This window comes from Xenopus laevis, chromosome 2S, assembly GCF_017654675.1.
Source record: "Xenopus laevis strain J_2021 chromosome 2S, Xenopus_laevis_v10.1, whole genome shotgun sequence".
NCBI classification, from domain to species: Eukaryota; Metazoa; Chordata; class Amphibia; order Anura; family Pipidae; genus Xenopus; species Xenopus laevis.
This window is the reverse complement of record NC_054374.1, coordinates 21,092,611-21,117,048: the sequence shown is the minus strand read 5'-3', so window position 1 is coordinate 21,117,048 and position 24,438 is coordinate 21,092,611. Positions and strand designations below refer to the sequence as shown.

Below are 24,438 nucleotides of genomic sequence, written 5' to 3'. Positions count from 1 at the left end.
GCACTGAAATCCATTTCTCAAAAGAGCAAACAGATTTTTTTATATTCAATTTTGAAATCTGACATGGGGCTAGACATATTGTCAATTTCCCAGCTGCCCCAAGTCATGTGACTTGTGCTCTGATAAACTTCAATCACTCTTTACTGCTGTACTGCAAGTTGGAGTGATATCACCCCTCCCTTTTCCCCCCAGCAGCCAAACAAAAGAACAATGGGAAGGTAACCAGATAACAGCTCCCTAACACAAGATAACAGCTGCCTGGTAGATCTAAGAACAACACTCAATAGTAAAAACCCATGTCCCACTGAGACACATTCAGTTACATTGAGAAGGGAAAAACAGCAGCCTGCCAGAAAGCATTTCTCTCCTAAAGTGCAAGCACAAGTCACATGACTTGGAGCAGCTGGAAAATTGACAAAATGTCTAGCCCCATGTCAGATTTCAAAATTGAATATAAAAAAAATCTGTTTGCTCTTTTGAGAAATGGATTTCAGTGCAGAATTCTGGAACAGCACTATTAACTGATTCATTTTTAAGAAAAAAAGTTTTTTCTTCCCCCTATTCACTACAATTTTGTGTAGGGCACATTTTTATAAAAATGAATGCACAGATATGGGATTTCTTTTCAAGAATTCCTGGGACTTTGCAGATAATTGATTTTTCCGCAATTTCGATCTTCATACTTTGGGGGGTTATTTATCAAGGTCAGACTTTATATCAATATCGGCTGCTACAAATTTCGATCTAACCCACTCGGGTTTTTTAACGCTTATTTATTATTAAATTTTCCCAAAAATTACCTTTGTGGGAAAAGCTCCAATTTTTTTCGTGAATTTTCCCCGAAAACTCCGAATTTTTTGGCATTTTCACCTGAAAGCTCCAAAAACATCGTGAAACCCATCGTGAAACATCGCGAAACCCCTGACACAACCAAAAATCAATGGGACTATTCCAAATTACTTTTATGCAACCTCGACAGGTTTGAGAAGCCATTTTTTTATATTTGGGCTTTTATAGCCCTCGGGGTTTAATAAATTCCGAAAAATTTGTGATTTTTTTTAAAAGCCTATTATAACACAAAAATCACGCATTTTTTGGATTTCGGGGAAATTCGGGTATTTGGAGCTTAGTAAATAACCCCCTAGGTCTACTAAAAAATCATATAGACATGAAATAGACTCAATAAGCTGGTTCTGCTTATAATAAGGATTAATTATATCTTAGTTTGGATCAAGTGCACGCTACTGTTTTATTATTATAGGGAAAAAGGTAATATTTTTCAATATCATTTATTTGGATAAAATGGAGTCTATAGAAGACAGCATTTCTGTAATTTTGGAGCTTTCCAGATAATGGGTTTCCGGGTAACGGATCCCATACCTGTATTTTAAAATGTGGTGGCAAACTGCCCTAGCCCCCACAGACCGGAATATAAAGTAGGCTGGATATGGGTTATAAGACTGCTATGACACAAACACTTGTCAAATAATTTACATTCAAGTCTATGGAGACCTGTTCTGGAGCTTTGGCGTGACATTTCAAGAATGTTGAAAACCCTAGTGCTTTAAGTGACTGAAGTAGACCAATGACCGGCACCCAGTCTGACACCATTCATATCACCCACCCAAGGGGAGGGCTTGGAACTATTACATCATCAAAGAGAAGGGTCTTTGCTTGACCCACCAGAACCTGATACTCACTGTCTTGACTGAATCTGTCCATTCCACAGGTAAACCCCAGTTTGAATAAATTTAAGCTTTCTGCTTGCTTTGCATTTGTATCAGGGATAGACCCTCCTGGCCGCAGAGACCCCCTCCTAAGTAACATTTTGCAGTGATAAACAGGACCAGTCTCTTTAACCAAGAACCACTTTAGTTGTGCCTTATAAATATGACCCAGAGGATGTTAGGGCTGATAGAAACTATCAGGAGAGAACAGTCAAGGGGTGACCTCCAGCTGCTATTGAACTGCACCTCTGAACCAATCGTTAAAGTGGTGATTCAACTTTAAAGTATTAGTATGATATAGATTGACTAATTCTAAGCAACTTTTCACCTGGCCTTCATTTTTTCTTTTTATAGTTTTTAAATTATTTGTCTTCTTCTTCTGATTTCTTTCCACCTTTCAAATGGGGGTCACTGACCCCATCTAATAAACAAATGCTCTGTAAGGCTACAAAGGTATTTTATTGCTACTTGTAAGGCTACAAATGTATTGTCTTGCTACTTTTTTTTTCATGTCTCTCCTATTCATATTCCAGTCTCATATTGAAATCAATGCATGGTTGCTAGGGTAATTTGGACCCTAGCAACCAGATTACTGAAATTACAAACTGGAGAGCTGCTGAATAAAAACAAGCTAAATAACTCACAAATGATAACAACATGAAAACCAATTGCAAATTGTCTCAGAATTTCCCTCTCTGCATCATAGTAAAAGTTAAATTAAAAGTGAACAACCCCTTTCAATCCAATTCAGTCACAGGGCTGAGGACACAGTACCATGTGCTGTTAGGCCCCAGATGGGGATATATAGATGCTCAGACTTTGGGCTACACCACCTAATGTTTACACCACCTGTTTAAGAGGACAACTCAATACAAACTGAGACTAAAAGGCTAGTAAACCCCAAATAATGGCCTATTGGCAAATTTTGTACAGGTATGGAACACGGTATCCAAAACCCCATTATCCAGAAAACTCAGAATTACGGAAAGCCCCTCTCCCATAGACTCCATAATCGGAAAGCCCGTTTCACATAATCCAAATTTTTTAAAATGATTTCCTTTTTCTCTGTAATAATAAAACAGTGCCTTGTACTTGATCCAAGCTAAGATATAATTAATACTTATTGGAAGCAGAACCAGCCTATTGGGTTTATTTAATGTTTACATGATTTTCTAGTAGACTTACAGTACGAACATCAAAATTACAGAAAGATCCATTATCCGAAAAGCGACAGGTCTTTGCACCTTATGCCCCACAGCAGTGCCGGCAGTATAGGGGAGCAGAGCCGGCAGTATAGGGGAGCAGAGCCGGCAGTATAGGGGAGCAGAGCCGGCAGTATAGGGGAGCAGAGCCGGCAGTATAGGGGAGCAGAGCCATCCGTATATGGGAGCACAGACGGCAGTTTAGGGGAGCAGAGACGGCAGTATAGGGGAGCAGAACCGGCAGTATAGGGGAGCAGAGCCAACAGTATAGGGGAGCAGAGACGGCAGTATAAGGGAGCAGAGCCGGCAGTATAGGGGAGCAGAGCCGGCAGTATAGGGGAGCAGAGCCGGCAGTATAGGGGAGCAGAGCCGGCAGTATAGGGGAGCAGAGCCGGCAGTATAGGGGAGCAGAGCCGGCAGTATAGGGGAGCAGAGCCGGCAGTATAGGGGAGCAGAGCCGCAGTATAGGGGAGCAGAGCCGGCAGTATAGGGGAGCAAAGACGGCAGTATAGGGGAGCAGAGCCGGCAGTATAGGGAGCAGAGCCGGCAGTATAGGGGAGCAGAGCCGGCAGTATAGGGGAGCAGAGCCGGCAGTATAGGGGAGCAGAGCCGGCAGTATAGGGGAGCAGAGCCGGCAGTATAGGGGATATAGGGGAGCAGAGCCAGCAGTATAGGGGAGCAGAGCCAGCAGTATATGGGAGCAGAGCCAGCAGTATATGGGAGCAGAGCCAGCAGTATATGGGAGCAGAGCCAGCAGTATAGGGGAACAGAGCCAGCAGTATAGGGGAACAGAGCCAGCAGTATAGGGGAACAGAGCCAGCAGTATAGGGGAACAGAGCCAGCAGTATAGGGGAACAGAGCCAGCAGTATAGGGGAACAGAGCCGGAAGTATAGGAGAACAGAGTCGGCAGTATAGGGGAGCAGAGTCGGCAGTATAGGGGAGCAGAATAGGGGAGCAGAGTCTGCAGTATAGGGGAGCAGAGCCGGCAGTATAGGGGAGCAGAGCCGGCATTCCCTCTGTCCCCTTCCCTCTATCTTGTAGAAAATATTCCCTTTCAGCCAATGGTTCAAATGAAGGAGATCGAACAAAGGCAGGAGGAATATCAAATATTTACACAAATCTTCTCCAAACTGCTTCATGCGACTGCCCCTCACTCACTGTGTGCAGACCAACTGCAGATGACAGTTTAGCTGCCCATACATACATACATACAATTAACAAGTCAGCAGCTTAATCATAGCTTGTGCTTGGTATCTGGGATCAGTCGGACAATGCCAGTAGAGCAGGGGGTGAGATGGGGTTTAAGCAAGAAGGGGCATTCTGGGATAAATCACGTAGTATTGCCTTGGGTGATTATTAAAAAGAGAGGCCACAAATTCGAGGGCGTCTGGGGAGTTTGGTTGGAATATGAAGCCGCTCACTAAGATTGGGTTCTAGGTGCGATGGTATTTTGTCTGCTGGTTCCACGTCCATTATGTATGATTTGTCTTTTGGTTTTTTGTTTTGTATGTCTATGTGTTTGTGTTGTTAAAAACTGCAAAAATAAAAACTTTTAAAAAAAAAAAGAGAGGCCACAATCTGCACCAACTTCTATTCAGGGTACGCACCATATGCCACCCCAGAGCACTGGGTACAGTCAGATTGAGGTTCTACAGCCTCCATTAGGTAAAAGTTTCCTAAATAGTGCCAGGAAGGGTAAAAACTTCCATTTAATCAGCCCTAGCTGCCTCATCTATAAAGCTAGATCAGTTATTGGATACTTGGCATACATGCCCAGATTTGGTCTTGTAGTCTAGCCAATGTTGACCATACTACCCCACCAGCAAGGCATGTAGGTCACCTTAGGGGCAAATGATTCTCTGTTTCAAGGAAGACAGCTTGATTTATAGTTTGAAAGCCACCTAACAGCTCCAGTAAGTCAGGGAATAGAAGTGATTCCCCGTGCTGATGGGTATCGCTATTGTATAATGAGTAAATACGGGCATGGATCCGGCACTCGTCAGTAAATACACACACATGTGACTGAGCCATAGGATTCTTTGTATTTCTAACTGCTACACTTTGCCTATGATACAGCAGCCCAGGGCCGGAACTAGGGGTAGGCAGAGTAGGCGCCTGCCTAGGGCGCAATCATGGGGGGGCGCACTTTTAAGGGGATTTTTTTTTTTTTAACTCTGGTATGCTTAGCCTTTAATAGTTTTTAAACTTTATAAACCGCCTGTTCCAACTCCCTCTTGCCCATTATTCGTACTGCAGGCAGAAGTACTCACCACCTCCCTCTTGGCTCCTGCTGGCAAAGGTACACATTTAGGGGCATTATTTTGGATTTTTTGGCTGCTGCTGGCACAGGTACAGATTGGGGGCAATATGAGAGATTGGCTGCTGCTGGCACAGGTACAGATTGGGGGCAATATGAGAGATTGGCTGCTGCTGGCACAGGTACATGGGGCAATATGGTGGCTGTTGGCACAGTACACAGATGTTTGGGGCAATTTTGTAGATTTTTGGCTGCTGCTGGCACAGGCACATATTTGGGGGCAATATGATGGATTTTTGGCTTATGCTTGCACAACAAGTAAATATTTGAAGGCAATATTGTGGATATTTTGGCTCCTGCTGGCACAAATACATATTTGGGGGACATATTGTGGATTTTTGGCTGCAGCTGGCACATGCACAGATTGGGGGTAACAATATGATGGATATTTTGGGCTATGCTGGCACAGGTACAGATTGGGGGCTTGGGTGCAATCTGATTGATTGACTGACATTGGCACAGGTACAAATGGGGGCAACATGATGGCTGCTGGCACAGGTACAGGAGGCAACATGAATAGTAAGGTGGGAAATGGTAATGCAGGACTGGGTGGGGGCACTGTTTGAAGCCCTTGCCTAGGGTGCCAAAATACCTTGGCCCTGCCCTGCAGCAGCCTCTTCTCCTCAGCGTTCATTTGAATAATCTTGCCCTTGCAGGACCCACATCTGTGCAAGTTTTATCATTAGGCAGACTGTGCTCCCGGGGGCCTACTCAACTGGCCATACATGCAGCCACCATCAGCTAGTATGGCTCATACCGGTCCTATATTCCAATAATGCAGATGAGGCCCATTTATAAAAGTAGCCAGTGCCCTAAATGCCCCCCCCCAGAGGTCTCCATGCAACAGAAAACATTCCTTCAGCAAATTTACTAGGCAGCAATGTGCTTCTCAAGAAGTTCTGCAGCAGCTCCTTCAGATTCACAAGCTGAAGGAATAACAGATACAAAACAATGTTCTCCTACAGTGTGCCTGGGAATAAATTGTTTGGGGAGTGTAAAGGGGTACCAGCAGGAAAATATTGGTGTATATATGGGATTGATAGATAAAAAAAAGAGAGATAGATCATATATAGCTAAATGATGGGTAGACTGACAGACAAACACAGAGGGTGATGGAGACAGAGAGTGTGAGAAAGAAAGAAAGAAAGAAAGAAAGAAAGAAAGAAAGAAAGAAAGAAAGAAAGAAAGAAAGAAAGAAAGAAAGAAAGAAAGAAAGAAAGAAAGAAAGAAAGAAAGAAAGAAAGAAAGAAAGAAGTATAGATGATATATATAGTTAGATGATAGATGATGGATAGACAGACAGATAGATATATAGATAGATAAAGAGAGAGAGAGTAAGATAGACAGATAGAGATGGATGATGATAGATAGATAGATAGATAGATAGATAGATAGATAGATAGATAGATAGATAGATAGATAGATAGATAGATAGATAGATAGATAGATAGATAGATAGACAGACAGATGAGTGTTCCAAAAAAGATAAAAAAAGATAAAATCTGACCCTTCACATAGAGCAGGCATGTCCAAACTACGGCCCGCATGTCAATTGAGGCCCGTTCTCAATTTTAGACTGGCCCGCAGCCTGAGCAGAGTTGAGCAGAGCTTCTTGTCTCACCGGCTGCACGCAGTGACTTAACCGCACGTTAGCGTGTGCGCATGATGTCACAGCGTCACTGGGTGACTAAACCAAAAGTCTGGTTCCCACTGCTGCAGACCAACAGCCAACCTGTCGGCAACTGTTTTGTACAGGGCTCGGCGTGTCTGGGAGACACCACCTTCCTTTTCCCATTTACTTAAGCCAGTGAGTGAGGGGTGGTGTGGGAAAGTAAAATTCGACATCGTACCGGTACCCTGTGTGGATTTAGGCCGGTGCAGTCATTTCCCTGAAAAATGGCAGTGCAAAAATAATGGCATCTAAAACTGCTCCTTAGCTTTGATTGGCATCAATACGTCCTGCATTCACTTTCAAATTGTGGTCAATGTTCTCCTACTGAAAGATTTTCAGCAAGATGGTATCAGATTTGTGACAAAGTGCGGCCAGCCATCCTGCTCCCACCGCTACTTATTGCCAGTGTCGGACTGGGACACCAGGGGCCCACCCAAAAACCTTAGACCAGAGGCCCACTCAGTACTATTATTCTTCATCTTCTCAATCAACCTCTATTTTCCTAGTCTCTCTTCTTTATACTATAATCAATTATTCCATCTTTATTCTCATAGAAATAGGTAATGGCCATGAAATAGGCCAAATGTTTAGCAGCATGAGGGCCACTGACACCTGGGCCCACTGTGAGTTTTCCTGGTATCCTGGTGGGCCAGTCCGACATTGCTTATTGCTCCCAACCTTGCTCCCACCATCACATATCTCCTTGCCTCAAAGAATGTCACGCTGAATGTTGGCCCCCACACATTTTCACCTCACCAAATCTGGCCCTCCTTACAAAAAGTTTGGACACCCCTGACATAGATCAACTTTACACAGATTCAATTCTAATCTTCTCCCAAAAGTTGCTTGAGGGGCACAGGTTGGACATGGCGATCTAGGTGTACTCTACATATTCCTGGCACACACACGCAAGACCACTTTAAAAGAAAACTATACCCCTGAAATCAGGGGGGAGGGGTAGTTTTCCTTTAAGGACTGACATTTCATCCTTTTATGCAGGACTAGTATTTCCATGCCTGCTGCAGCCTGCAATGACTTCTATGCAACCTAATTAGTGATCAACCACATAGTACAGTGGCGCTAGTTAATCAAGGGGTTCCAGCATGCAATGAAAATGCCAGGCGTGTGTTTTACTTGCCATCTGGACTCCTGTACTGGGTGCACATTTGGGTCCAAAGCAAAACTAATAAGCTAAATGTATATTCTCATGACCCCTGACTAGATATCCCAGAATGAAATGTTTCAGGTCATCCTGCAGCTGGAAGTTGTAGTTGAACAATATCTCTATATAAAACACTATTCCCAAGCTCTGCTTTTGGTAAGCAGCATCATTTCCACACTGACAAACAGCTATGAACGAAGCAAGACCATCATTTCCAAACCAACCACACCCCTCCCCAAAAGGGGTTATTTACCCTTTACTAACACCACAGCAGCCACACATTGTGCAGCATCATTCCCACCAGACACACCGCCCCGCAGAGCTAACAATCTACAACTCCCTGTATTCTTCAACATATAATGCAAAGTAACAGAATGCTGGGAGTTGTAGCGGACACAGGGTTAATAAGCAGAGATAAAGGTGAATAAACCCCTATGTCTATATTGAATGTCCTACACTATTAAAGGGATGATTTTGGCCAACCAGCCTGTTAGCGACAGAGTCGCAGTAAGTCGCAATTTGTGTGCTACTCACCTGCTCAGCCCCTGTCTCTTGCAGCAACAGCCTCCTACCCGCACTGACACATCCCCACTGCCTCAGCGCTCTCACTACACCAGCTTGTCAGCAAGAGGCCGGCACCTACCACTTGCAGAGTAGGGGGTCAGGCCTGCTATAATGCCGGGCAAGGACAGCTGGTTCTTACATTACTTCTTCCTGATACCCTATTTCTATAGATTTACTACATGACAGAGATCTGTATTGATAGACATTAAAAACGACCTGTATCCGCATAGCTCTTGAGAATGAATGACAGTGTTACCCCCCCCATTAGGAACATGGTATATTCCCGGCAAGCTGCCTTGTTGGGTTTGTTCTGCTGCTGGTGATGTCACATACCAACATTTCTCTCTCCTGAAAGCCCATTGGCTGCCTGACTTCTAGCCCTGATATCCTATTATTATTAGTTATAATAAAGCAGCCAGTCACTCTTATTATAAATCAGGAAATGTCTCATTATTATTATTGTTGTTATTATTATTAGTATTATTATTATTAATAATAATAATAACAATGAAAATCTTTACCATTATTATTATTATAAATCAGAAAATGTGTCTCATTGTTATTATTACTATTATTATTATTATTATTATTATTATTATTATTAATAATAATAATAATAATAATAATAATGAAAATCTGTACCCTTATTATTATTATAAAGCAGGAGATGTGTCTCATTGTTATTATTATTATTATTATTATTATTATTATTATTATTATTATTATTATTAATAATAATAACAATAATAATAATAATAATGAAAATCTGTACCATTATTATTATTATAAAGCAGGAAATGTGTCTCATTATTATTATTATTATTATTATTATTATTAACAATAATAATAATAATAATAATCATCATCATCATCATCTGTACCATTGTTGTTATAAAGCAGGCAATAAGTCTGGATCTTTATTAAAGGTGGAAATTTGCTTAGAATTATATTTTGTTTAATTATACAGAATTGTAGTCTTGGGCTTACATTCTTTTTTATATCCAGTAGGATTGTTTTGCCCCAGTACCCATCATGTGCCAGTTAACCTTAGATACAGAGAAATAGCAAATCAGTAGCATAGGGAGAATAAGAAACAATAGGAACGGCTGTGCCATATTTTAGAGCATTCTGGATAATGTTTTCAAATAATAGATCCCATACCTGTACCATACCTGGGCAGCTGTCAGACTTCTAGACTAGCAGACAAAAATGATAGGTTTACTTCCCCTTTATGAAGGAGAAGAAGCCAAACTGCACTTATGTATGTAGGGAATACAGAGCTTTATATTCACCTGTGACGCCAAGTGCTGAGCATGGCAGAGAGATGTGATTGGCTGGTGCTGGGCAAGGAGAGAACAATAGGATGTCTGTATCTCATTTGGCTGCCACGGCCATGGGCTAAGTTAACTGAGTTAAAGGGCATCAGGTTGGCGAGGGACAAGGCAATTAAAGTCAGATCAGATCACATGACTAAAGGGAAAGCTAAATGTATTCACATACTGTGTCTCACTCCCAGCATAGTATAGTGTTTTATTGCTGTGCTGCCCCTAGTGGTGGTGGCTGGTAGGACCCTGGACTAAATACCCTTTGGCTGCCAGAGATGGTTAAAGTTGTTGCCCAGAAACAGCTGGGGGGCAGCAGCTTAGACAGTTTCACAGAGTGTCTCCTTTCTCTGCACACTTTACTATACACACTCTTCAATGGTTACAGCTCCACCATAACACCTCCTGGCCTTACACTACACTCTAAACCTGTTTGTTTTGATGGGCACAATTGCATATTTTCCCATATATTGGGAAAAGAACGCATTTATGATAACAATGTGAATAAATGATAATAATAACATTTATATATAACACATCAATGACAACCCCTGATGCTCCTTCACCTCTCCATCACTTGCTGCTTGGGTATGGCTGAAGCACAATACTTTGCTGTACCCTAGTGGTTGTTTCTTGGTATAGCAGGACCTACAGTACTTGCTCCAGTAACAATACAATTCCCTGTGAGGCCCAGTAAAACATAACTGGAATTTCGCCATGCCTTTATTTTGGTTTCCCATACTTATACAAATTATCAGCAACATTTCACATAACTTTTAATGTGACATTAAAGGAGAACTAAAGCCTAACTAAAGAAGTAGCTAGAGATGTTGTACATTATGTTTTGTGCTTCTGTACCAGCCCAAGGCAACCACAGCCCTTTAGCAGTAAAGATCTGTGTCTCCAAAGATGCCCCAGTAGCTCCCCATCTTCTTTTCTGCTGATTCACTGCACATGCTCTGTGCTGCTGTCATTTACTTAGCGATCCACTCACAATATACAGTACACATAGAATAAAAATGTTACAACATAAGGCTGATTAGTAATTAATACAAATAATTACTACATGGCAGCACAGAAACCAGTGCAATTAGCATCAGAATTTAATAATCAGCCTTGTAGCATCAGTTTATATTACAGACCAACCTCATTTTCTGCTTGATAATTTGCTACGACCCCTAAACTCAGCTTCTCAACAGCTGCTCAGAGCCCACTGAGCATTCGAGTGTCACAGACACTTTCCAAGATGGTGACCCCCTGTGACAAGTTTGAAGTCCTGGATCATTACTTTAGGCTAGTGCAATAAGTACAGTATATAAAATATGGCATTTTTAGCCATATTCATTTTTAGGGTTTAGTTATCCTTTAACTAATATCTTAAGGATCCCGAGGAAGGTGAAAAAAAAATAATCCAAAGCCATCTCTGATTTGCCTCAGAGGGGGAAAAAAGTTCCATCCATACTCCAAAAGGGCAATTGGATCAGTCCCTGGATAAACTTTGTGTTAAGAGCTAATTCCGTTATCTTTGTATTACCTTACTCTCTAAAAAGAAATCCAAGCATTCCTGGAAGCTATCTAATGTATCTGCCAGTACAACCACTTCAGGGAACATCCCAGCTGGAACCGGATTCCTTCTAAACTCAGTGGATGCCCTTGTGTCCTCTGCAGGATCTACTGAGAGTACATTATATTGCTCCCTTATTTATTTCTATGTAGCAATCATATTATCCACTTCTCCATTATAAACATTGCCAACTGATTGGCCTTCTATTCCCTTTATCAGCTTAGCCGCACTTCTCTGTACCTTCTCTACAGTGGACCGCAAAAATATATCTGTAAAATCTGGGAAACCTTAAAATCCGGGAAGGAAAGAAGATCACTTACCTGCATCAGAATGCAAAGAAACACAGTCATATCCAGGAAACTCAATATCTAGGTACATAAAAGTGGGCTTCCACTGTATTGTATTTGTAAACACTATACCTTCTAACACTCTATCCAGCAGAACCCTTTAACAGACTTCCTGCTGAGTTAGTTAGTTAGTTAGTTAGTTAGTTAGAACTAAACCCGCTCCTAAGGAGATTCCCCATCCAATAGCCCCCATTTGCCCTTCTCCCCACATAGTCCACTATTTAGAAAAGTTTTGCAGCGGAGCTCACGGGCACCATCTTCATATTCGCTAAAGGATCGCCGACACTACATTTTATTGCGGATGCGCAACTGGAGCTGTTTGGTGTCTGTTTGGTATACACACCTACTTTGCATGTGCCGCAACACTCCATAAATAGGCGACGGGAAGAAGAGGATCTAAAGATGGCGCCAGTGAGCTCGGCTGCGCTACTCTGCATGGAAAGGTCTTTGCATAAAGGGGGGGTCAATGGGAGCTACTGGATCATGGGGATGGGGTTTAGTTCTCCTTTAAGTGCAGAGAAAGGCACGGCCTGCCTGGATACCGAAAATCTTGCGGTCGGCCCACTGTAGGACAATTCCCATCACCGCAGAATCAAGTCACACAAATGCTGTATGTTATGTTGTGGTCACCTGAAAGTGAAGTTTGCGAAAGAAAGTCTTGTGATGTTGCTCTGCTTAGAATATAAAGTTAATGAGCAGAGATGCGTCACCCAACATCACACGACTTTTTTTTTTTCTGCCAGAATGTACTATTGACTAATTTAAGGAAGGGAGGTTGCTTGTTTTTTCTGCCATATAAAACTTGATATAGACAGTGTGCTTATTGAGATGGATTATGCCGGAGCGCTTAACATTGTGTTTATCAGTAGATCAGTATTGAATGAGACAACGCTGAGCAACCCCCTCACCAGAGTCCAATGCAGACAACCGCCATTTCCATTTATTAGGGATCAGACACTGTTTAATGAAATGTTTATTTATAAACAACAGGACAAACAGCAATAAACATAAGGCTTGGCTCTCATGACGTGGCTATAAGGGATAACACTACACAGGATATTGCTACATAATTACCAGGGAACAACTTTCTTCTCTATAACAAACTCCCCGTGAGGAGACTCTGCATTGTTGGGCAGGAGAGCTAAATACACAGGTGTCTCTGCACCTTCATCAGGGGATTTTGGGGCGTTGGGCCCAGCCATGTCAGTCCTCACCCATCCCGGGCAGCAGGCGTTCAGCAGAATTCCATCACTTTTCCTCTTCTCATTCAGCTCCCTGGCTTGGATTCGGGATAGAACCGTCACCCCAACTTTGGACACTCCATAGGCCGTGTTTGGCCACCCTTCCTTCTGATGGATTCCCTTCTTGGCATCTTCCACAAACTTCTCCATTAATGTAACCAGCTCCTCCTCTGTGATGTTGTCTCTGCGAAACACCTTCCTCAGTTCTGGGCTACAGCCTTGGAGAGCACTGCTGCTTAACACACTGGATACATTCACCACCCGGCCTAGGGGAACACAACAGTGTAATTTCTGATCAAACAAGGACTCATACTGACCATCACCATTAAGCTAGCCATACATGCCCAGATAGTTTGGTTCATTTTGACTGTACTACACTGCTCAGTAATCTAGAGACATATGTGAAGTCCACTAACTTTATAATAAGGGGTAAATTATTTATAAATTTGGGGTAATCACCCTTCTATAGTTCCAGTGGTATTCAAATATGCACTCACCCCAAATCTCCCCCTAACTGTCCTTCAGGCTGGGCCCCCTTATCTCATAACAAGGTTAAAGATATATAGAAACATTGGGGTAACAGTCACCCTGCTATAGTTCCAGGGGTACCCAGAGCACAAATAAGCACTCACCCCAAATATCCCCCTAACTGGCCTTCAGGCTGGGTCCCCTTAGCTCATAACAAGGTTACAGATATATAGAAACATTGAGGTAACAGTCACTCCACTATAGTTCCAGGGGTACCCAGAGCACAAATAAGCACTCTCCCCAAATCTCACCCTAACTGGCCTTCAGACTGGGCCCCCTTAGCTCATAACAAGGTTACAGATATATAGAAACATTGGGTAACAGTCACCCTGCTATAGTTCCAGGGGTACCCAGGGCACAAATAAGCACTCACCCCAAATCTCCCCCTAACTGACCTTCAGACTGGGCCCCCTTAGCTCATAACAAGGTTACAGATATATAGAAACATTGGGTAACAGTCACCCTGCTATAGTTCCAGGGGTACCCAGGGCACAAATAAGCACTCACCCCAAATCTCCCCCTAACTGACCTTCAGACTGGGCCCTCTTAGCTCATAACAAGGTTACAGATATATAGAAACATTGGGGTAACAGTCACCCTGCTATAGTTCCAGGGGTACCCAGGGTACAAATAAGCACTTACTCCAAATTTCCCCCTAACTGGCCTTCAGACTGGGCCCCCTTAGCTCATAACAAGGTTAAAGATATATAGAAACATTGGGGTAACAGTCACCCTGCTATAGTTCCAGGGGTACCAGGGAAGCAAATGTGCACTAACCCCCACATCCTCCTAGCTAATCATTGTGCTGAGCCACCTAGAAGGACCAAGCCCACAATTTGGCTACCACTGCCTTGTAGAGAATATATATTATTCCGTGCCATGTACTTACCTTGGGGCTTGATTTGTGGCAGCAGTTCATTACATATATCCCTGGTGGCAAAGAAGTTAGTTTTCAGTGTCACATGAGCCTGGATGCCAAATGGTGTTGGATCAGCACCTAATAATGATAAAAACAATTCTTAGGTATATTCAGAACTGTAGGCCTATGTGCAGATCAATAGTCTATCCATCCCAGTTTCTACTATGCCTAGAGGCTGATCCCAGCAATGCTGCACTAGCACCAACTCCTGTCTGGAACTCTTTTCACTCTTTTGCCAACTGTGTTGGATTCTCATAGGCTCTGATCTAAATGTTGAAGCACAGCTGCCCCTTTAGAGCGAAGCACCGGAAATAAATCAGCCCAACTGCAACCCTGCTTTCATTCATTTTGTCTATAACATGCTAATACATACTAGCAATGCTATAATATTAGTAGATACTGGGAACTTTTTTCCAGCGGACCTGGGAGTCAGATCACAGTCAGGTACTGTATCTGTATGGGTGTTATTTGTTATGGATACAATGTTCTACATACAAAGTGTTACTCCCGGGGTTACACTTACCTTTAAATGCAATGCCAGCGTTATTAATGAGCACATCGATCCCCCCGTACTTCTCCTTTAAGAAACTCCCCAGGGTCCTAATGCTCTGCAGGTCATTGATATCCAGCTGGTGGAAGAGAGGGGACAGCCCTTCCTTCTCCTTCAGGGCCTTGACAGCTTCTTCTCCCAACTTGGTGTTTCTGGCTGTCAGATACACGTCCCCCATGAAGTGTTTGCAGAGAGCTCTCACTATGGCCAGTCCGATCCCTTTATTGCCCCCTGTTACTATTGCCACCTTCACACTGGCCATTCTGCCAAAACAGTCTGTAAGAACAGCAGCTACTGCCTGTACCTCTCTCCCACAGCAGCACCCGGTTATACTGTCACTTACTCCCCTCCCTCTGTAACCAGACCCAGCGTAATGACGTCTCCCCGCCTCCAGTGTCTACCAACCCCCATAGTATCAGGCTTTGTACCAAACAGCGCCACCTGCTGCATTAAAGGGGTGGATCACCTTTATGTTAAATTTTACTATGTTATAGAATGGCTAATTCTAAGCAACATTTCAATTTTTTTCTTTATAGTTTTTGAATTACTTGCCTTCGTCTTCTTCTGACTCTTTCCAGATTTCAAGGGAGGGTCACTGACCCCATCTAAAAAACAAAGATTTTGAAAAGGCTACAAATGTATTGTTCTTGCTACTTTTTATTACCCAACTCAGTCCAATGTCCTCTTCTACTTTATGACGTCACCCAGTCTGACTCCATTCAGATCACCCACCAAAGGGAAGGGCTTGGAACTATTATATCATCAAAGAAGAGGGTCTTTCCTTGACCCACCAGAACCTGAACAAAGTTATATCCAAAGATATGTGTCCCCAGGCTTTTCGTTAGTAAAAATTATATTTATTTAAAGTTACATTAAAAAGTTTTCATACATACTGACCCCACACGGTCCATCAGAACCTGATACTCACTGTCTTGACTGAATCTGTCCATTCCACAGGTAAACCCCAGTCTGAATGAATTTAACTTTCTGCTTGCTTTGCATTTGTATCAGGAATTGTATCATAGACCCTCCTGGCCGCGGGGACCCCCTCCTAAGTAACATTTTGCAGTGATAAACAGGACCAGTCTCTTTAGCCAAGAACCACTTTAGTTGTGCCTTATAAATATGACCCAGAGGATGTTAGGGCTGATAGAAACTATCAGGAGAGAACAGTCAAGGGGTGACCTCCAGCTGCTATTGAACTGCACCTCTGAACCAATCGTTAAAGGGGTGATTCAACTTTAAGGTATCTTTAAGTATGTTATAGATTGACTAATTCTAAGCAACTTTTCATCTGGCCTTCATTTTTTGTTTATAGTTTTTGAATTATTTGCTTCTTCTGACCCTTTGCAGCCTTCAAGGGAGGGTCACTGACCTAATCTAAAAAAAGAAAGATTTATGAAAAAGCTACAAATGTATTGTTATTGCTACTTAATTATCTTTCTGTTCAGCCCTCTCATATTCCTATTGCTGTCTCTTATTCAAATCAGTGCATGGTGACACAACACCACAAAGATTTGTACAAATCCAATGTTAGACACACCATAGACCAAATTGAACAAGACACTCATAAATGGATAAACACAAATCTAACGTTTTCAGGAAGGATTCATTTAATAAAAATGATAGTATTCCCTAAATTGCTGTATAAACTACAGATGCTACCTTACAGAATTTCCACAACCGATAATAAAAGACTTCAGCACATCTTAAGGACTTTTATATGGAACAAAAAGCGTCCCCGAATAAAGTTTACCACACTTCAGCAACAAAAACAGGATGGTGGACTCAATCTCCCAAACATATTGGAATATAATGATGCTGCTCTTCTTAGATATGTGGGAGATTGGCTCCACCACAGGAATATATATACAACAATATCTTTGGATGATGCCCTGTCGGAGGGGATGTCACTCAACTCGCTACTGCACACACCATTACAGGAGATCCCCAAGAACATGCAGGAAAATCCCCTATTCATCCATGCATATAAAACCTGGCAATCTCTTCGGAAAAAAGCGAATTTATCCCCCTTTAATTCAATAAACCTTACCTGGCTCAACAATAAATCATTCCCTCCAGGCTTTAGTAGTCTAGTCTTTAAATCCTGGCAAACTAAAGGCTTACAAAATATCAAAGACATGGCTACCATTACTAACACATTGCAACCCATATCAACCTTACTTCAGAAATATCCGTTTTTACAATCCCATCAATTTTCTCTAATCCAATTTACACACTTCATCAAGCAGCAACTGTCCAAGTTAACAGACAAAGATAAAAATAACCCCATTGATTCATTGTGGCCTAAACACGAAACAATTAAATCTACAGCACATATATACAGGCAGATCAGGACGACCACTGACATTGACAATACCACCATGAACTTCACAAAATGGAAAACAATCATTCCGCATTCGGAGAATATTGACATCCTTAGATACCATACATATGTGATGAAAATTCTACCTGCCAGTGTATATCAGGAGATGGCTTTACAAATACTGCATCACACCTACCTAACACCTTTAAAAAGGTTTCACATAGGCACAACACACTCAGACTGCTGCCTCAAATGTGGAGAGCCCAGGGCTGATATAATACATTGTCTGTGGTCATGCCCACTTATACAGAAATTCTGGGGGGAAATCGCCAGCTACTGGGAGAACCTATCGGGGAAGCCATTGACCATTAACGCCCCATGGGCTATATTTAGCAGACTACAACCCACTCAACGTATCTCCAAACCAGAAAGGGCCCTAGCAGAAAGACTGGCGGCAGTAGCCAGGAAGTCCATTTTACACACTTGGCTATCCCATTTTCCACCGCCAATGTCTTTGGTACTACAAAAATTGCAGTATGTTTTCCACTTAGACTGGATAGAGACGTTAACAAATAAAGAAAAAAACACAGAACTTTTCTTTGACACCTGGATGACTTATATTAATACCCTTCCACCACCCACGAAATTACTCACACTCCAAACTTTTCAAAACACCACCTGGTACGAAAAAGAGCTGTTGCTGGGGACCGATCTTGTCCGTGAGGCGGAACACCTACTAAGATCCATGGGGAACATACAACAACCATCTACAATGGGACCCCCCGGGAGTCATCATCTGAACCAAATATTTGCAAGTACCCTAATATGAGCATATATATCTAGTGTTTTAAACTCATCGTCTATAGACAATGTAACCATGAGAGTGTTTACTGTCCATAGTCGGAGGAATGCATACTCGGTTTTTCTTCTTTAATGATCACCTGATAATTCTGATTCTGAACGTACAAATCTGTACTTGACCTTGACTATCTTGTTATTTTTCTTTTCTATTGTATGTGTTATGATTTCGTTACAACTATCTTACCTGTAAACAAAACCAAATAAAAACATTTGTGAAAAAAAAAAAAATCAGTGCATGGTTGCTAGGGTAATTTGGAACCTAGCAACCATATTGCTGAAACTGCAAACTGGAGAGCTGCTGAATAAAACACTAAATAACTCAAAAAATGAAAACCTGTAGTGTCAGTTGCTCATTTCCAAATCAGATCAGTGGTTAAGTTATTCTGTCAGCTTCAGTCTTATCCCTTAGGTCCCCAGATGATGTTTTACTACTATAGGCTGCCATTTAGCAGGGGCAAGTGAGGGGCAACAATCATAGATAAAAGCATGCTGGGATTTGTAGTCCTGCAAGAGCTGGGGAACATCAGCCTATATATATATCAGATCACCTCCATCTCTGATGTTTAAAGGGGATGTAAACCCCAAAATGAAGTTTTGGGTAATGAAAGAAACTCTCAGCCTCCACTGGCTGAGACTCTGCAGCCGTATTTACCAAGTAGAATAGGTCTGGGCTTGATTTGTGCCAGCTGGAAGCTGATTGGCAGATGGAGGCAATTGTCTGGCAAATCATTCTTATAACCTAAGATGATCTGTGCTGCCTGTGTTCTCATGTCAGCATGACTCTGCCTTTTCTAATGCTGATCCACCAGGGCCTCATCTCTGAGAGACAGACCCACAGCAAAAATAGGAATAAACTAAACCATATGTGCTGCTGTTCCCTCCTCTTCTCAACTAAGCAACTATTGGGCAAAACCAGCTTACTAAACCTGTCCCATATATACTTAGATATGGAGAACACCTCATACAGACTGATAAGGAAACTAACCCTTACCCATGAACAAAGGGAAGAGCAACATATCCCCCCAGTCTAAAACATCTGTACTGATACCATTAACCCATTGCAGCATAGGGATTCCCCTGTACTAAGCACAATTCAGCAGGAACAGCCCCCTAAGTTTTCTCATAGTCTGTACAGAGAGATACCATCAAGCTCTACCTATATGGGTATTGCTTTGTACTAAGCACAATTCTGCAGGAAAATCAGAAGACATAAAGTCTTTCTCACTGCCTTCCTGCTGTGTTTGCTTTCTGTGCATATGCCAGTCAGTGGATTTGTGTAGATAATTCTGTGTTGCCTGTGTTCTCGAGGCTGTCATCATGACTCAGGGGTTTCCTTCTGTTGCTCTACAAGGCAATTAGTTCCTTATGAACAGAAGTACTACTATAGTTTATATAAACAAGCTGCTGTGTAGCCATGGGGGCAGCCATTCAAGTACAGAATAAACAGTAGTTAACAGATAAGTACTACTATAGTTTATATAAACAAGCTGCTGTGTAGCCATGGGGGCAGCCATTCAAGTACAGAATACACAGTAGTTAACAGATAAGTACTACTATAGTTTATATAAACAAGCCATGGGGGCAGCCATTCAAGCACAGGATACACAGTAGATGACAGAAGTACTACTATAGTTTATATAAACAAGCTGCTGTGTAGCGATGGTGGCAGCCATTCAAGCACAAGATACACAGTAGATGACAGAAGTACTACTATAGTTTATATAAACAAGCTGCTGTGTAGACAAGGGGGCAGCCATTCAAGCACAGGATACACAGTAGATAACAGATAAGTACTACTATAGTTTATAAAATCAAGCTGCTGTGTAGACATGGGGGCTGCCATTCAAGCACAGGATACACAGTAGATAACAGATAAGTACTACTATAGTTTATAAAATCAAGCTGCTGTGTAGACATGGGGGCAGCCATTCAAGCACAGGATACACAGTAGATGACAGAAGTACTACTATAGTTTATATAAACAAGCTGCTGTGTAGACATGGGGGCAGCCATTCAAGCACAGGATACACAGTAGATGACAGAAGTACTACTATAGTTTATATAAACAAGCTGCTGTGTAGACATGGGGGCAGCCATTCAAGCACAGGATACACAGTAGATAGATAAGTTCTACTACAGTTTATATTTAATTTGTGCCCTGGGTACCACTGGAACTATGGCTGGATGACTGGGACCTATCTAAGGGATTTAAGGTGAGTGCTTGGGAAACCTGAACTAGATTCACATATTTTCTAGATAATCCAACAAAGATTTAAAAACAGGCTCCCCAGCGGTTATGATCTCCCCAAAAGTTTAAGGTTAACGCCCTTGTTTCAGTTGATTACGAGTCACACACTATTTAGACAATTATGTTTTATTTCCAATTGAACTGAAATAACACTTGTGGTGGATGGAATGACATAAGGTCTCAGGTGCTTAAGGCAGGATCTTGTAAAGAGGACACACAGGTGAGAACTGAGTGGCCGGGGGGGGGCAGGGGCTTTATCAATTTACCAGGGAACAACTTTCTTCTCACTCACCAACTCCCCGTGAGGAGAATGTGCATTGTTTGGCAGGAGAGCTAAATACACAGGTGTCTCTGCACCTTCATCTGGGGACTTTGTAGCGTTGGGCCCAGCCATGTCAGTCCTCACCCATCCCGGGCAGCAGGCATTCAGCAGAATTCCATCACTTTTCCTCTTCTCATTCAGCTCCCTGGCTTGGATCCGGGATAGAACCGTCAGCCCAACTTTGGACACTCCATAAGCCGTGTTTGGCCACCCTTCCTTCTGATGGATTCCCTTCTTGGCATCTTCCACAAACTTCTCCATGAATGTCACCAGCTCCTCCTCTGTGATGTTGTCTCTGCGAAACACCTTCTGCAGTTCTGGGCTACAACGACCCAGGGCCCCGTAACTCGCCATACTGGACACATTAACCACCCGACCTGAAGGAAACAGAATGGAATAAACCAAATCTGTATCTAGGAGGCACCTTTTGTGACGAGAATGGGCTACATAGAGTATTCATTGACTATCTCCAGACTTTGGAACTCACAACTTTCTAAACCCAGATATTCCGTGACCCATGATGATACAAGGTATATTTTATAATTACACAATACTCACATTTTGGTGAAAATTTTGACTATTCCAGATCCATAATTCCATGGTTCCCACAAGTTCTAGGATGACACTTGGTTCCAGGGGTTTAAATGTGTCAAGTCACTTTGAAGGACCTACTCTAGGTATCAGCTCTGAGTCTGTCCTGGAAACGTGTCCTGCCGACTGCCAAGACTCCAATACCCACAATGCTTTGGGATTCTCCTTCTCTATCCAGGTCTGGGGGAGGTTTTACTTTTCCTTTATTTTTACTATGCAACTTTATATTATAACCACAGGCAGAACATTCCATGACAAGTACCAACTGACTGACCGTATACTGAAAACAGCTGTGTTTTCCCTTTATATGTGAGAATAACTATAGGAAAGCGCATTCGATCGAATCAGGTTTGAAATTTTTCCAAAAAAAAGTCACCAATTGACTCCAAAAAGGTTCTAGGAGGTCCACCATAGGCTAAAAAGAGACAGTACATGATGAATTTCAATATTCCAAAATTTTTCAAATTCGAGTCGAATTTGGACTATTCCCTAGTCGAAGTACACAAAAAATATCTTGAAATTAGAATTTTTTAAATTTGCATTTTCACTTGACTTTTGATAAATCTGCCCCTTAGAGTCCCAACTAATAACTCACCGTGGGACTTAATCAGCGGCAGGAACTCATTGCATATGTCTCTGGTGGCGAAGAAGTTGGTTTTCAAAGTCACCTCGGCCTGGGTGCCAAATGGGGTGGTGTCGGCGACTGGACAGATAAAAGGAGACACAATGAGATTAGGATCTATTAAACTTGTCCATTGTTTCATAAGCAAAGCACTAGTCCTAGCCAGGGCCAACATTAGAATCACAGGGCCCCATACAACAAAATTTTTAGGGCACCTGGGCCCTGCCCACCCCAGATCCTGCCCACTCCACACCACAGTTAAAAGAACACACAGAGATCAGTGCTAAAAAAGGTAACCCCCCCCCCACACACAAGTTATAAAAAGCTATTGATGGTCAGGGACCCTTATAAGTTAAAAAAAAGAAATTTGGCGCCAGGGTCCCCCATAAAAGTTTAAAAAAAAAAAAAAAAAAAATTGCTAGTCAGAGCTCCCCTACAAGTTAAAAAAAATAATTGGTTACCAGGGCCCCCCTATAAGTTAAAAAAAAAAACATTGGTGCCAGGGCCCCCAATAAAAGTTTTTTTGAAAAAAAAATTGCTGGTCAGAGCTCCCCTACAAGTTAAAAAAAAATAATTGGTGACCAGGGCCCCCCTATAAGTTAAAAAAAAAAGAGAATATTTTTTTAAAAAAAACATTAGTGCCAGAGCCACCCTTACAAGTTAAAAAAAAAATTGGGAATCCAGAGAATATTTTTAAAAAAACATTGGTGACCAGGGGATTAAAAAAAACAAAAAAAAAACACACATTGGTGTTCAGTAGAATTGAACTCATGGCTTCAGGACTTCAACTTCGCCTCCTTTATGTGACTTTGGGTTATTTATGCTTCAGGACTTTTCCGTGACTTCAGGTCTTCGGAAGGGCGGCACGGCTTCAGTTGTACCCCCTGATAGCGGCCCTGGTCCCACCAGCTGTGTGCAGTTTAATAGGGACTGTCCATTAAAGTCACAGACTCGTGCAGTGGGCCGGACTTGGGAACTCGTACAGCAGCTTCCAGGCCCAAATATGTTGCAATATTAATAAACAATATATAATGTACTGCAAGACTTTCCCATGAGCCCCCAGTGCACTTACCTTTAAATGCAATGCCAGCGTTATTAACGAGCACATCAATCCCCCCGTATTTCTCCTTTAAGAAACTCCCCAGGGTCCTAATGCTCTGCAGGTCATTGATATCCAGCTGGTGGAAGAGAGGGGACAGCCCTTCCTTCTCCTTCAGGCCCTTGACAGCTTCTTCTCCCAACTTGGTGTTTCTGGCTGTCAGGTACACGTCCCCCTTGAAGTGTTTGCAGAGAGCTCTCACTATGGCCAGTCCGATCCCTTTATTGCCCCCTGTTACTACTGCCACCTTCACACTGGCCATTCTGCTGCTAACAGCGATCTCAAGCGACAGAGAGCTGGAGACAAGGGCTGCTTTACTCACTGACAGTCTACTAACTGCACCTCCCCAGCCCCGCCCCACATACAACGGTAAAATCTACGCTGATGTTGATAATTAAACAGCGCCACCTGCTGCACATCAATGGAATTATCTCTATCAACGACCAGAGTCGACTAACAAGCGGCAAGGATCCAGCAGCCGCTGTCTAGATTGCACACTTCCTGGTTGACGTCAAGTGCAACGCTCAGCCAATAGAAAGCGAGGGGCGCGACTAAAGAACCCGGAAGTGGAAACAGCTTGATGCACGTTGTTGTATTATGTAGGTCCCAGTGTTACTGGCCGCTGTGTCTGTGATGCTGCATAGAGACCTCTTAACCCCCGGCTCCCTGCTGTAGGAATGTGCTGCTCAGGTCTGGACTGAGAATCAAAATAGGCCCTTGTATTTCCAGCACACAGAGGCCCAAACAGCCCAATAGAAAGTGACAGTCAATGGTACTTTATAGCAGCCCCTCTGGCATTTGCCAGAACTCACAGATTGTCATTGGGGGGTGCTGCTCATTGAAGCTCACACAACAGTCACTACAGTGTACCCCATGCTCAAGCATACCTCCCAACATTCTGGAAATAAAAAGAGGGACAAAAAGTTGTATCGCGGTGACATTTTTTTGACCACTCCCATTTTATGGCCACACCCCATAATTACCATGTTTATTTTACAAGATTTGGCAGGTTATGAAAGTTCGAACATATTTGTTTTTTTTTTCCAGTTATTACAGTTTTGCTAATGAAGATGAATTGCCCTTTAAAGCTGTGAGTCTAATATTTCCCAAGGGACCTGTTATCTTATATTGTTACAATTACTTATTTCCTTATCGTGAAATTGTTACAAAAGTATCTGATAAGCAGCTGTGGCTGTTCAGGGCTCTCTGGCAAAAGCCAATTAAGTGAAAACCATTGTTTCTTTTTCTGGCTG

General features: G+C 42.5%; 3 protein-coding genes across 4 annotated transcripts in view; all 3 read right to left on the bottom strand.

Annotated features, from left to right (window-relative positions):
- Positions 1-8,736, bottom strand: part of dop1b.S (DOP1 leucine zipper like protein B S homeolog) — a 65,553-nt gene extending 56,817 nt beyond the window's left edge. For both annotated transcript variants that reach the window (XM_018248367.2, XM_018248368.2), the window contains exon 1: positions 8,616-8,736. The gene's annotated coding sequence lies outside the window, so the exon portion shown is untranslated. The remainder of the gene's footprint in view (positions 1-8,615) is intronic.
- Positions 8,737-12,838: 4,102 nt separating this feature from the next.
- Positions 12,839-15,428, bottom strand: cbr1.2.S (carbonyl reductase 1, gene 2 S homeolog). The gene is made up of 3 exons (NM_001096272.1): positions 15,090-15,428; positions 14,537-14,644; positions 12,839-13,385 (listed from the first exon to the last, which is right to left on the bottom strand). The coding sequence occupies exons 1-3, from the start codon at positions 15,376-15,378 to the stop codon at positions 12,949-12,951; spliced, it is 834 nt and encodes a 277-aa protein (NP_001089741.1). The 5' UTR covers positions 15,379-15,428; the 3' UTR covers positions 12,839-12,948.
- A 5,231-nt stretch (positions 15,429-20,659) lies between these two features.
- Positions 20,660-23,674, bottom strand: cbr1.1.S (1 S homeolog). Its single transcript, NM_001095306.1, is given in 3 exon segments — positions 20,660-21,250; positions 22,060-22,167; positions 23,159-23,674. Coding segments are annotated over 3 exon segments (834 nt in total). The 5' UTR covers positions 23,448-23,674; the 3' UTR covers positions 20,660-20,813.
- Between the last annotated feature and the right edge of the window lie 764 nt (positions 23,675-24,438).